Source organism: Sycon ciliatum, chromosome 1, assembly GCF_964019385.1.
Source record: "Sycon ciliatum chromosome 1, ocSycCili1.1, whole genome shotgun sequence".
In the NCBI taxonomy this organism is placed as follows: Eukaryota; Metazoa; Porifera; class Calcarea; order Leucosolenida; family Sycettidae; genus Sycon; species Sycon ciliatum.
In genome coordinates, this window is record NC_088643.1 from 63,304,140 (window position 1) to 63,317,022 (window position 12,883).

General features: G+C 46.3%; 2 protein-coding genes and 2 long non-coding RNA genes across 4 annotated transcripts in view; 2 read left to right on the forward strand and 2 right to left on the reverse strand.

The window, feature by feature from the left end:
- LOC135804821 (uncharacterized) overlaps positions 1-12,883 on the reverse strand; it is a 187,022-nt gene that overhangs the window by 168,214 nt on the left and 5,925 nt on the right. The gene's annotated exons all lie outside the window — the stretch shown is intronic.
- LOC135804819 (uncharacterized) lies at positions 370-1,940 on the reverse strand. The gene is made up of 2 exons (XR_010551086.1): positions 1,687-1,940; positions 370-1,056 (listed from the first exon to the last, which is right to left on the reverse strand). It is a non-coding gene; the product is annotated as an uncharacterized LOC135804819 (long non-coding RNA).
- LOC135804815 (ras-related protein Rab-2) lies at positions 2,304-10,052 on the forward strand. Its single transcript, XM_065318775.1, has 9 exons — positions 2,304-2,552; positions 2,639-2,710; positions 5,080-5,147; positions 5,585-5,667; positions 6,030-6,122; positions 6,367-6,403; positions 6,703-6,777; positions 8,639-8,707; positions 9,162-10,052. The coding sequence occupies exons 1-9, from the start codon at positions 2,507-2,509 to the stop codon at positions 9,261-9,263; spliced, it is 645 nt and encodes a 214-aa protein (XP_065174847.1). The 5' UTR covers positions 2,304-2,506; the 3' UTR covers positions 9,264-10,052.
- The window catches only part of LOC135804802 (pre-mRNA-splicing factor CWC22 homolog), a 13,959-nt gene continuing 13,625 nt past the window's right edge, over positions 12,550-12,883 (forward strand). Inside the window, exons 1-2 of the mRNA XM_065318760.1 lie at positions 12,550-12,640; positions 12,712-12,759. Of these exons, the coding sequence (XP_065174832.1) occupies positions 12,600-12,640; positions 12,712-12,759 (89 nt within the window). The 5' untranslated portion in view covers positions 12,550-12,599. The remainder of the gene's footprint in view (positions 12,641-12,711; positions 12,760-12,883) is intronic.

The following is a 12,883-nucleotide window of genomic DNA, read 5'->3' on the forward strand; positions in this document are numbered from 1 at the left end:
AATAATTCATGCAGAGAGGATGACACTACAAACACAGCACCAGAGCCAATGCAGAATTGAAGTGAAAAAATTGCATCTGCGGATGGCCAGGATACGGTGCTACTATTTACAGAACAACCGCCACAAGCTATGACACATAAAGTCTCGTACCTTCATTCACGGCGGACGCATGGAGCAAAGAATACGTTTACCATACACCCGTACATACATGCACACGTGAATTGACACGTGTTCATGCGCTTTTTTCAACAGACCCACACACGTCTGCATGTACATGCAAACGCACAGACATGTACACGTACATACGTGCACGAACATACACACCCATAACATGCACACACACACACACACACACACACGCACATCCGCTAAAGTATGGGAGCATATGTGCACAAAGCATCACGTGATTGCATTCACAAGTTTATACAAGACAGCCAGGTAATGAATGCATACTTGTAGTTGTGTGGTAGCTGCTACAACAGATGGAGCATTGGCTAAATATTGCAATAAGGAGAGTGCTATGATAGTCATGCAAAGGTTCTGCTGTTATCAACGAAGTGCACGCCTCTCGTGCTAAGTTCAAGATCCATTGTACTCTTCTTTGCAACATACTTCGTGCAGCTTGCATCCAATCGTAGGCATCACGAGTCAAGGCAGCAGCCACATGGACCAGTAAGATTCACTGATATTGAGGATTTGGACCAGGGTGCTGTTCCGATCAAACTTGCAAGAACACCTTGTTGAGCTGGGTCTTCCCCACTGGCACAGCCACCTTGTGTGGCCCTACCATTAGTGGTCTCTGCCTGTTGCCTTCATTTCATTGGTAGGGTTGTGTTTGACGAAAAGCCCACTTGACTGCCTTCCAGCATATAGCTTTCAAATGTAAGTGTGATGTATTGATATCACAGACATGCTGACGTTTGGTACATGCCTCAAGGCTAGTCAATAGAATTGATAGTCATACATCACTTCAAGCTAGGACCACTCCAGTGGGAGAAATGAGGTGATCCACTGTTGTCCGCTGGAAGCGTTTGACCCTGTTGATCATGGTGATATCTACATAGGCATCAATACACAGCCGGAAAGTGAAGTGTGCACACACAGACGCACACGCACACACACACACACACACACACACAGACACACACGCACACAGACACACACACACACACATACCAAGCAGCATAGCACCACAATTTCCGCAGCCCTAAAGCAGCAAGTATCGCCCCCCAAGCATGTGTATGCACAGAGTACATGAGTATGCCACAAGGGATTTTTTAAATATTTGAATGCAGGTGCACAGGCCCTGGTTCATTGGCATTGGTCATGGGTTTCATATTCATGTCCTAACTATAAATTGATAAGTCAATAATAATTTTGCTCTTCTGTTTCATGCATTGTGTGTAAAATACCAATATACAGGCAAATTGTACTAAAGTACCATACAGCTCTGCATCAATTTTGCCAATGCTGTTGATTGTACATTGTTCACAATCGCTGCAATCGCTGCCATTTCTCATAAATAATATTGTCATGCAGTATAGTTACGAAATACACCGCCAGGATGCCACAATACAAAGATGGCTACATTTTTTCAACCAACATGCAATTATTGCAAAAAAATAAATATTTCCATAATTTCGTGCCGTTGGTTTGTACACAATTTCAGGGCTAAAATAACCTCACCCTGTCATGGCGATATCTCTGAGGAGTTGAATTCACCTAGTCTCCCTTGTGCAAAAAATTCCCTCGCGGTGCTGCCAGCTGCAATGTAATGGCAACCCAGAATAGGGTGAAAATCGAAAACGATAAATTCCTCGCCTCCCGTCCGTCCAACTGCGCTGGTTGCATCAAGTACGATTATTAGAAGACGAGTGGCATCCGACTAACGACTGGCAACATATTTCTTGAAGAAGGAAGCCTTCATTTCACCGACTGGCCTCGAGGTAGGCCGCAAATCGACCAACAATTTACTGACCGGCGTCGTCATCTTTCCCTGCATAACGTCTGCATGTATGGTTCCCGCGCAGAAAATAAAAATCGGGCCAAAACAGGGTCTGGCGCACGGACTGGCTAGCTGCTGCTGAGTGCTGTGCATGCTGGCATCGCTATCGCTGCCTTTTGCTGGCTTTGCGCTCGACATCGACAACTGACTGTTTAGTTTGTTGACGTGACTTGATCGATCATGACTTCCTGAGATTTTTATAATTTTTGTGTTTACGTGTGGGTGCATGATGTCATTCGGCGGAAACATCGTCATCTACACAAAAATGGCGACGTAATTCAAAGTGCAAGTGGAAAAAAAGACGGACCGACCTTTCGAACAACAGCAACCAACCCTCTCAGCTTCAGCTTGCTCCTGACTGTGATCAAACGACGGAAGCTGCCGAAGAAAGAAACCTAGAGAAGCAGTGCTAGACAAATTAGAAACAGTCGTGTGAAGAACTTCGCCGGACTACGTGGATTTGAGTTTATCCCACTACCGGCTGGGTAGACAAGTGGCACAATGTCGTACTCCTACTTGTTCAAGTATATTATCATCGGTGACACAGGTTCGTCTCTCATCAAGCTGGAAAGCTTCTTTGAGGAAATGCGCAATCTGACCTGTTCGAAATCTCTTTGTCCCTTCTTGCCTTAGGTGTTGGCAAGTCCTGCCTGCTGCTGCAGTTCACGGATAAGCGGTTCCAACCAGTGCATGACTTGACCATTGGTTAGTGCTATTGTATTCGATGATCGAGTTTCAGTAACTGCTCGTGTCGTTTGCCAAGTAATAGTTTGGGTTGGTTTGGGTTATCCGCTGAATTACGCGGACGCTGCTACCCAGCGTCCTTCTATTCCACTCCAGTCCGTTGTGATATGCTGTATGCTCCATTCAGAAGTGCGCTCACTAAAAGTCTCGTCTGCTTCAGCGATTTCCGTGTTTTGCGTACACGACTTTCTGTTCTATTCTATTCATTTTGTAGTTCAATTATTCGAATACCGTGTGAGAAGCCTCCACTCTATAATCACGCACCAGCGACATACTAGTATTTTGAAAGTCGCATGAAATGCATGTAAAGCAAAAGTACACAGGCCAGAGTACACCACTACCACTTGGGGTCACACAAGAGTTTCAAATGGTGACAGCCTGTGGTCGTATTTTATTAGATGTATACTGTACACCCATATGACCCCAACGGTTAGAATGGGCTACTTTCACCTACTCCTATGCAGGTTTTCTGACGTCCATGCAAAGGTGTCAATTTGTCCCACAAAAATAATAACATCTGTACATGATCGGATTGCAGAATGTTCACCGAAATGTCTAAATATACGTACATTGGGCATTGAATAATCAACTGACCTCAACATGGCCCCAAGTACGACTGGAATGGGCAGCTCGTGAGCAAAACCCACATGTTCCACTCACCTTCCTCTCTTCCCTTGATACCACGACTCCATGGTATACACCTATCATGCACAATGTGTCCAGAGATGCTTGCAAAGCCCTAATGTGTCCAGAGATGCTTGCAAAGCCCTAATGTGTCCAGAGATACTTGCAAAGCCCTAATGTGTCCAGAGATGCTTGCAAAGCCCTAATGTGTCCAGAGATGCTTGCAAAGCCCTAATGTGTCCAGAGATGCTTGCAAAGCCCTAATGTGTCCAGAGATGCTTGCAAAGCCCTAATGTGTCCCAGAGATGCTTGCAAAGCCCTAATGCGTCCAGAGGTGCTTGCAAAGCCCTGCAGTAAACTGTATGGTAGCAGTATAGCTCAGTGTTGCAACGCACAGTAGAACGCCGATTATCCAGACGTCGACTATCTGGATCACCTGGTTGGGCTGGACAATCAATAAAACTAGCAGCTTTTTTGAGGTTTTTTTGCTGATTTTCCCTACTTGGAGTACCATTCAAGCGATGCACAAGATGTATTACAACAGGTTGGAGTCAAAATGTACAACGGTAGTGTCATTTTGTGGAGCTGGAGTGCGCCGAGTTCCTGTTGTACTGCCGAAGAGAATATGCATGTTTTAGTAGATGTGTGACTGCTCCCTTATAGGCGATTCAGACTACGGCCAACTGTGACCACGTTTCTACGACTCAGACGTGTTTGATCAGAGATTGTGCATAATAATTTGAAACACGACTGCATCACCATGGAAATTCAAGTTCGGACGTGATCTTGGCCGTAGTCTGAATCGCCTATAATCCGAACATTCTTCCCATCCAGACTTCCTGGAGACAGCCTGTGCCCCGAGGGGTGCGGATAATCAGCACTCTACTGTGCCTAAAATGACGGCGGGTACTAGCATGTATGCGGTACGTAATGTAACCTCTTCTGGGCGCCGGTGAAGTGACTCGAAGCATGTGTGCATGCTGTAGATGCAACCAACTGGTGCTTTATCACTGTTGTGGTGCTTGCTGCACTACATTGTTTACAGTAAATTGGTGCTATCCACTCCTCAAAAGATGTTATAAAAAATTCTCACAGCTTTAATACTGAAAAATCTTGTTCGAAATAGTTTGGTCTACCTCCCCGAATAGGAGAGAAATGTTGGCTAAAACACACCTGGCTAAATGGCAGTAAATACACGCCTGCCCAGTGCCCACGCAGCGCTCTCTAAGCTTCAAAATCCTGACAAAGAGCTCTCCTTCTCTCACCGCCATCTGTTTGCGCATGGCGCCAAGTCGATGCATGGCTGGTGATATCCACGTCGCTGGCTGGTACATCAGTTAGCACCTGGCACATAGGTGATGACACAGAGACGACTTGGCTCAGATTGTGATGCGTCAGACGCTAACTGGTGTACCAGCCAGCTGTGTGGATATCACCAGCCATGCATCCATCGACTACTAGTAGTCGAAAATGCGCAAACAGATGATGGTGTGGAGAGAAAGAGCGGTCTTTGCCAGAATTTCGCAGCTTCGAAAGCGCTGTGTGGGCATGCAGGTATATACTGCCATTTCGCCCGGTGTGTGTCAACCTCCATTTCTCTGCTGTTTATGATGCTGATGGGGTCTTCACATGATTCCACTTCCCTGAATGCACAGCAAAGTTCTTGTTCTTTATTTGTTTTGTTCTGTGTTTGCTTTCCTTGACAGGTGTGGAGTTTGGTGCTCGTATGATTACTATTGATAATAAACAAATCAAACTTCAAATTTGGGATACAGTAAGTACTGTGTTGTCCATTTACTGACCGCCTTCAGGCTTCTGCCATTTGTACCAGTAAGAGATGAATGCGAAGCCAACTCCAACGCAGGCGCATCCGCACACTTTTGAAGTTTTGAACTGCTGCTTTGTTTGTGGTTCGCCAAGAAAAGATCGCACGGATCATTTGGAAGTGCATGTGCATGGCACTTGAGCTCTTGCTTTGAAACTCAGTACTTGTGTTTGCATTCCAGTAGAGCTCTGGTGTGTCGAAACTTTGACGGCTGCACGCTGAAATCCTTTACCCGGGTGCATGGTGTGTTGGTCGTCCCTTGGATTTTGTAATGGCTGTGATTTCTTGTCTGATTGTTCCGGTATCCCATCTGCATTCCCAAGAATAAGTTATAACTTACCCGCCCTTACTGTACTCGTGTTTTATTGTTTTATTGAAATGTGTAGGCTGGTCAGGAATCATTCAGATCGATCACACGTTCTTACTACAGAGGAGCTGCCGGAGCATTACTGGTGTATGACATCACACGGTGAGAATCTTGCCTGGTGTGGCCTGTCCTTGCGTTTGTGTGCTTTGTGCTGCATTCAGCCAGGGTAAATAACCAGTGTATGAATGTCCATTGAGCACAGAACAGATCAGGGGTATATCTCGCAGCCTGTCCAGGTGATTGCCTTGGCAGGTGTTCCTGTAGGCATTGAGCTGAATGTCTTGGATTATTGTTATTCAGTTTCAGAATATTGGATCCCACGGACCAGGTTGCTCTGGCCCAGCACACATGACTACAGCATGCTTGGCCGAATGTGAGTGCCAAGGTCATATAACTCGCACAGATGCAGGACCGTGTCTTAATGATGTTGCACCGTGTGCTGTGTTCTGACCACTTTACTTCAGGAGAGACACATTCAACCACCTGACAACGTGGCTCGAGGATGCACGTCAGCACTCTTCTTCAAACATGGTTATCATGCTGATCGGAAACAAGAGGTAGGCTGGTAGACCCTCGCCCTCCTACTGCCATTACTGTCATTACGACACTGGTGTGAATACGTGTGCAATCATGTAACTTGGGCTTTGTCTGTGAGTCACCATTCCAGACCTCCAATGTACAGTGCGTGCTGTGAACAGTCTTTTGCGTACTCTTGTGCCCTGAACGTGTTGTTTTGGCCTGGAGAATGTATGCCGGCGATTGATCGTCTGGATGTCTCCTGTATGCTCTGCTATTGTCCAGTGATTTGGAAGCCCGCAGAGAAGTGAAGAAGGAGGAAGTACGTGGCCGTGGTTTGTTGTGTTGTTTTTGTTATGGAAAGTGGTCAATGCATGGGAAGGCAGTGGGTGCGAAGCAATCTGATACTATGTCTTCACTTTCTTGCTATGTACGCTTGTGCACACACTTATATGCACATGCATGAAAAAACAGACAAATCAGTAATGCGACTATATTCATTACCATAGCAGATACAACATTCACGCTCATGGTTTCAACGCCAGTGCGCGGTATGCTTCCCTCTCATCTTTTGCAAGAGATCTTATTCGATTGGGGTTGTTCTCATTGTCTTGTTGGTAGGGTGAAGCTTTTGCCGCAGAGCATGGCCTTGTATTCATGGAGACATCTGCAAAAACAGCTGCTAACGTAGAAGAGGTGAGAACTATGTCTACTAAGTCCCACTTGGTGCTTATCCGTGCACCTGTTGGTGCTTTCTCCTGTTTTACTTTTCTCGTTTTTTACTGATGGCAACGTAATAAACGGTATATTATACCGTAGCATTGAAAAGAGTATGGCGGCACGAATATTCTGTAAAACTGCCCCATGGCCATCATTTATCACATCCGAGCGAATCGATCAGTGTCAAGTCACTTATTGGCACTTCTAAATTTCTAACGGAAACAAACATTGTACTACAGTGCTGTTCAAGGATATCCGATCGAGTGAGTCAAGTTTGCGCCCTGCACCAGTGAGCATTTCCGGTGTTCGCAGGTCTAGGGTTGCACAGCGCCCGGGCTTGACTAACGCGATCAGATTTCATTGAGCAGCACTGTAGTATCCATAATCCTACAGCATCAGCTACGTTCTAACGTTATTTCACTCACACTTGAGTATTTTGATTCTTGAGTTACTAGTAACTACACGATGCTGTATCTTTCGAATCAACCACCACTGGCTCAGCTACTATGTTATATTGTCTCTATGCCAGTCTATGGTGAAGTAAAATGAAAATAACATGGGGCGAAAACAGCCCTTAGGGTCAAAATTTTCAAAATTCATTTCTTTGATATGCAGAAATTTGTTGAAAGTTTCAGAAACTTATCTATTGAAGGCCCTCGACCAGGAAAAAGTCCTATGGTCCGATTCAAGCCGGGTCTACTACACGAATATACAAGGTGTACTCGTACTCCAAATGCATACGTATACATTTTGGGAAGTTCCTCTTGATCTCTACTGGCAAAGTCTTCTCCAGTTGCTCTCGTTCAGGCCAGACGATAGGGGGGCCAAGTTGATTATGTAGGATGTTGATCCACTTTCATCAAAGTTGTGCAAAATAGTTGACTGGTTAACACTGAACTTGTAGGCCAGGCTCTGCTTGTCAGAACCTAGTCTCAGCTTCATTCGTCATTGATAATTGGGAACAATCGACCGTGTTGCTGCCGAGTTTGCCTAGAAATGTGCGTTGCGGCTGCCATCAACCGAGCGTAATTCTGCAGACCCTTGTAGAACTTCGCTTTCTCACCGCTACGTGCCAAGTCTACCTGTTCCGATCCGTTCTCATTCTGGGCAAAACAAGCTGAGCTCGAGGTCAACTTTTTTTGTGATGCCCCGCTTTTCCCGTATGCAAATGAGAGTATGGTGATCCATTGAGAATAGGCTGTGCGTGCTCGGTGCCTTTTTGCAGGTCTGGTTTATCTCTGAGCTCCCTCAATAAACGGAAACATATTGACTGGCCAGAACGTAGTCATAATACATGTACACTCCTACCTCGTTTATCCGGGTGGTCCGGCAACAGCCACTGGCCGTAACTTTGAAACGTCCATAACTCCAAATCACGTACATTTCGATGGGGAAAGGCCGTAGATATGGCATAATTATGACGACACTATTTCCACACAAAGTGACAAAAGAGTAGTAATATTTCCACTGAAACTCGCCCAAAGGGTGCCCGGTAGACTGAAGTGCCAGTAACTTCGGGGTCCGGATAACTGAGGTGTGCGTCTGCTAGTACTTAAATAGTCTTTCGTGCCAGGTAAAATCCAACCCCTGGAAGCTTGGTAAAGCTGAGATCGGGGATGAGCCAGTTTATGTTGCATGCATTTCATGTTCTTTCCTTTGACACTGGAACACCCATGAAAGTCCAAGGCCTTGGGTGATTTGGAGTGTTCCGCTATCACTGCTATGTACTGGTTGCGTGTATGTGTGTTTTTGAGGAAATTGGTATGCACCCTGGCAAACTACTGCCTTGCTGAGATGGGTATCTATCTTCTTGCGTCTTGTGCTCTTCTTTGTGCAGGCATTCATTGACACAGCTAAGGTGATATACGAGAAAATCAAGGAGGGAGTATTTGATGTTAACAACGAGGTATGTGTGCCTGTTGCTTCTTTCAAAAGTTGCATCTTTGTAGCAGCATGTGGTCACAGCGCGGAGTCTTTCCATCCGGTCTTGAGCAAATGTGTTGATTGCATTATGTGGTACAATAGAACAACTGCATCCTAATGGTATGGTTATGTGGTGCGAGCGGTGGTGGAGATTATCAGGTTTCGTTCGGTGCAGTCCCACTTCCCTGTACATCATTGCATGGGGACTGAAATCGTATGTTACTGCTGCAGTATATCCTTGCCAGGCGCTAGCAAACTCAGCAATGATGCACCAGTGCAGCAGTAGTCACAGGCTTTTGGAGCTTCTTCTCTCTTCTGACCTTGCGTGACTCTGGATTTGCACTTTTTTGACATGCATGGTCACTCTATACTCACTACATTGATAGTATATCCACGTCCCGCATTCGTGTGTACTCTATTTGTTGGTGTTGTTACAGGCGAATGGCATCAAACTTGGACCCCAGCACACACCTGCCAGCCAGGGTGGTGGACAGGCTGCCGGTGGCGGTGCCAATGCTGGTGGTGGTGGATGTTGCTAGTTAAGGCGCTGCGGGTACAACAGGCCTATCCACCGCTGCTGGGTGCTTTCTCTCAGGCTACTGACACACCTCCAGGAGTGCCGCGCTTCTGTGCTGCACTCGTCCATTCTGTGTTCGACTTGCACCACGGGGAGACTATGTGGGCCTACGCCTTGATGCCCCTACACTCCTTACTAGTCCTGCTGCTGCTTGTCGATGCCTTGGTTTTGTGGTGTGTCCCTTTTATGTGGCTTCTTTCTCCTCCTCCTTCTCCTCCCCCCCCCCCCTCTCTCTCTCGTTCTCTCTCTCGCTCTCTCTCTCTCTCTCTCCTTCACACTTCCGCATGCCCCCCCCCCCCACACACGCACTAGCACATGCGTGGTAATTGAAAACATGTGCACACTTATCTCTAATCTCTTTTACTTTTTTTGGACCCGCAGTTTTTGTATATTCTGCCTGGTGCATTCCTGGCTGTTTTCCGTCGTCCCATCGTGCTCATCTTTTACTTCTGTTGTTATTCACGTTGTTTATGCATACCAAGACAACAGCACTCACTAGAAGTCTACTCACAGACAGACTGATGATACCCCGGCTGGGAGGACAGCTGCACATGGAATAATTACGATATCTAAGAGTTTCCTAGAACTTATCATTTACTCATCATGAATATTTTTCTTCTCCCGTCCGTGTTTGTTTCATTATTATTCGCTGCTATCGCCGGTATGGGTGGCGAGATTGTGGAATGCCCACATCCACCGGCCGTTGCCATTGCTTCGTGCCCTGCTGTAAATACAAGTGATTTGATTTTTATGCTGGAGTTTGTGGTGATCTCCGTTGATGACTATCGGTGACTGTACACTGCTCTTCCGACGCCTACGGCACCCTGTGCTAGCTGTCGCGGTTCACTTTCCCGTCTTTGCTTTGCAAAATCAGCCTGTACTCCTGGCCCTGCATATTGTCGCCGGCCCTATCTGTACCAAGCGGGGAGTCGTAAAACTCCCTTGTGCCAAGGTCCCCACATCGCCGGGCTCCATTTTGTCTTTGGCTGTTGGTGGTGTACCATGGAATAATTGCGTGTAGGCATCCGGATACCCATCACTTTTCATCGAGCAGCGCAGCACGTGACATGTTGAAACTCTTGCTGCATAGCATGAAGAACGAAAGTTTGGCTGACGACATGCCTGGCGTGACAGAACTGACAGTGCTTTGCCTGGCCAACGGCAATCAATTCATGCCGCTTAGGCCAGGCAGGACGTCGTTCGCAGTTGACACCAGGGAGTGATAATCTATAGATAGTATTGTACTACTCCCTGGTTGACACATACACACATGAATGCATCCAGATAGCCCCAAGCATTGCTTTCACTGGTGGGATTCGCAAGAATGTTGCTGGACTTGTCGCCGTACTACTTGTACTTCAAAAGTGTGTTACCATGGTTACAGCCACCCCATAACAATTTGCATGCAGGTCTTATTCCTGGAAAAAGGTGAATACCGGTATGTTCCTCAATTTGCATCTCAACCTTCGCATGTCCTCTGAATGAATCTGTCCAGCTAGCCACTACTGTACCAAGAGTTCATAACTCTTGCCACTACTGATTGTATTATCAATTGTATGTCAGACTCGAAAGTTACACCTACAACTATATTAATTAAACCTTTTTCTACAGGCAATTCAGCACACCAGCACATTACCGCGTATGTCCGCACCTTTAAAGCCATGGCGGTAAATTCGATTATAAAGCCGGTCTCAGTTATAAAGCCATAGCTTCAAACTTCCAGCCCAGCAGAAAGGGTGAACAAGTGAAATTTCAGTGTGTACTTTGACTTTCACAGCATGGCGTAGCGGGCGAGTCATTTTGCATCTAAAATAGCTAGGAAAGCAGCGGTGTTTTGAATATAAGGCCATGGCTTTAAAGGCGCTGACATATACAGTATGTACTTCAACTGCAAATCTCACATACCTCACTGCACTCCCCTAGCCAAAACCACAACAAGCCAAACAAACACACGTACTTGGTGAAGGCATGGGAAAAGCAAAAGCAATCATATGATCATACTGCTGCAGCATCGCTCAAACCACTACAAGTGAAAGAATGCATGGAAACAAGAACAGCGTGTGCGAGTGACTGCACCAGCCAAAGAACAGGATTGCATCACAGGGGTGAGGCTCTATATCCAAATGGTATATTTGCAACCTGCACACTCGCACTCCAAGACTCTAGTTCCCACATGCTCTGACCAGACTGTGCAGTCGAGTCAAGCACTGCACTGAGTGTATCATGGCGTATGCAGGTCTGGCTGCAAGGCATAGACTGGCCATAGTCATCATGGTCATAGCATGTGCCGTACACTACAAAAATTGTAGCGCCAGTGTGCTTGACTGCACAGACAGTCTGCAGACTGTTCAGTGCCAGCGGCTAGTACATGTATATACTAGTAGTAGTAGTGGCAGTGCATGCGGACCATACACCGTACAGCTACATGTAGCATAGCACTGGCCGATTTTTTGGCGACGACTGTACACAATTCCATTGAATGCTACTATTCTTCATAAAAAGTTGCTGGACCTGCCAGTTCGTCATCATCATTCTCATCCAGCACCTCATCGTGAAGTCCCATATGTGATAGCACTAGATCCAGTCGACCTTGTAGACGATGAAGCTGCTCGGCCGTGCCTTGTCTGGCTTCCATCATCTCGTACAGGCCACCGAGAGTCTCTGCAATATTCGGGACACTGCTCAGGTAGGACATGTGGATGATTATGGTAGCACGAATCCATGGCACAAGATCCATAATGCGGCTTGGCTTCTCCCGTAGACGCTTGATGAGCTCCAGTAGAAATGGGACCACCAGGTTTGAAGGCAACTTGTTTATTGTATTACGTATCACAGTATCTCGACTCGTTGCCAAAGCTTCCTCTAGCAGTTGACTATCTTGGCTTTTCACAGCCTGGGCCAACATGTTGGCTACTGAATCTGCAGTCGGCTTGGATTTGTGTCCTGAAGAAGACGAGGAGGACAGAGCCTCCCCGAAGGTGACATCTCCATCCATTATTACTACAACAACATAATATGCTAGTGTTCGCAAACAATTGAACAATGAATGCAGGATTGGGAAACATGTGTCGTATGGACTCGTATCGCGAGATATCTTGACTTTTGTTTTCTGGAACTTTTATTTTGTCGTTTTGAGCACAATAAATGAAAGAAACCATCGCCATTTTGCTCGTCGCCATAGATACAATCATTATCTACTCGATGAATCATTCGTGACGTCGACGCTGCGATGCATCGATTATTATGCCGTTTGAACTAGAAAAGAAAAATTTGGAAATGCAATTACTATGTCGTGAAGATGGAAAAGGAACGGCGCTCTCGGTCTCGCTCACCTCGAAGGTGAGTCGAGTCGCTGGACTAGGTCATTGATGATATGTAGCAAGACATGCCTTACCCTTTATTGGTTTCAGGAGGAGAGAGGAAAGAAGGAGACGCTCTAGATCCCGTTCCAGAGAGAGGTAATTTTTGTGTCAGTATAATAATTATACACTCAATCTGCGGACAGAACTGTTTCGTCCTTTGTGGACTCGTCAGCGCAGCACAGAGGAAATGAGGCCGAACCTGGTAGCAACGAAAAATAAA

Excerpts from the sequence above, each read along its gene's own strand:
- LOC135804815 (XM_065318775.1), top strand. The coding sequence starts at position 2,507 with ATGTCGTACTCCTACTTGTTCAAGTATATTATCATCGGTGACACAG. Across the intron at positions 5,668-6,029 it reads CTGGTGTATGACATCACACG|GAGAGACACATTCAACCACC; the intron begins GTGAGAATCTTG and ends ACTTTACTTCAG. Across the intron at positions 6,404-6,702 it reads GAGAAGTGAAGAAGGAGGAA|GGTGAAGCTTTTGCCGCAGA; the intron begins GTACGTGGCCGT and ends TCTTGTTGGTAG.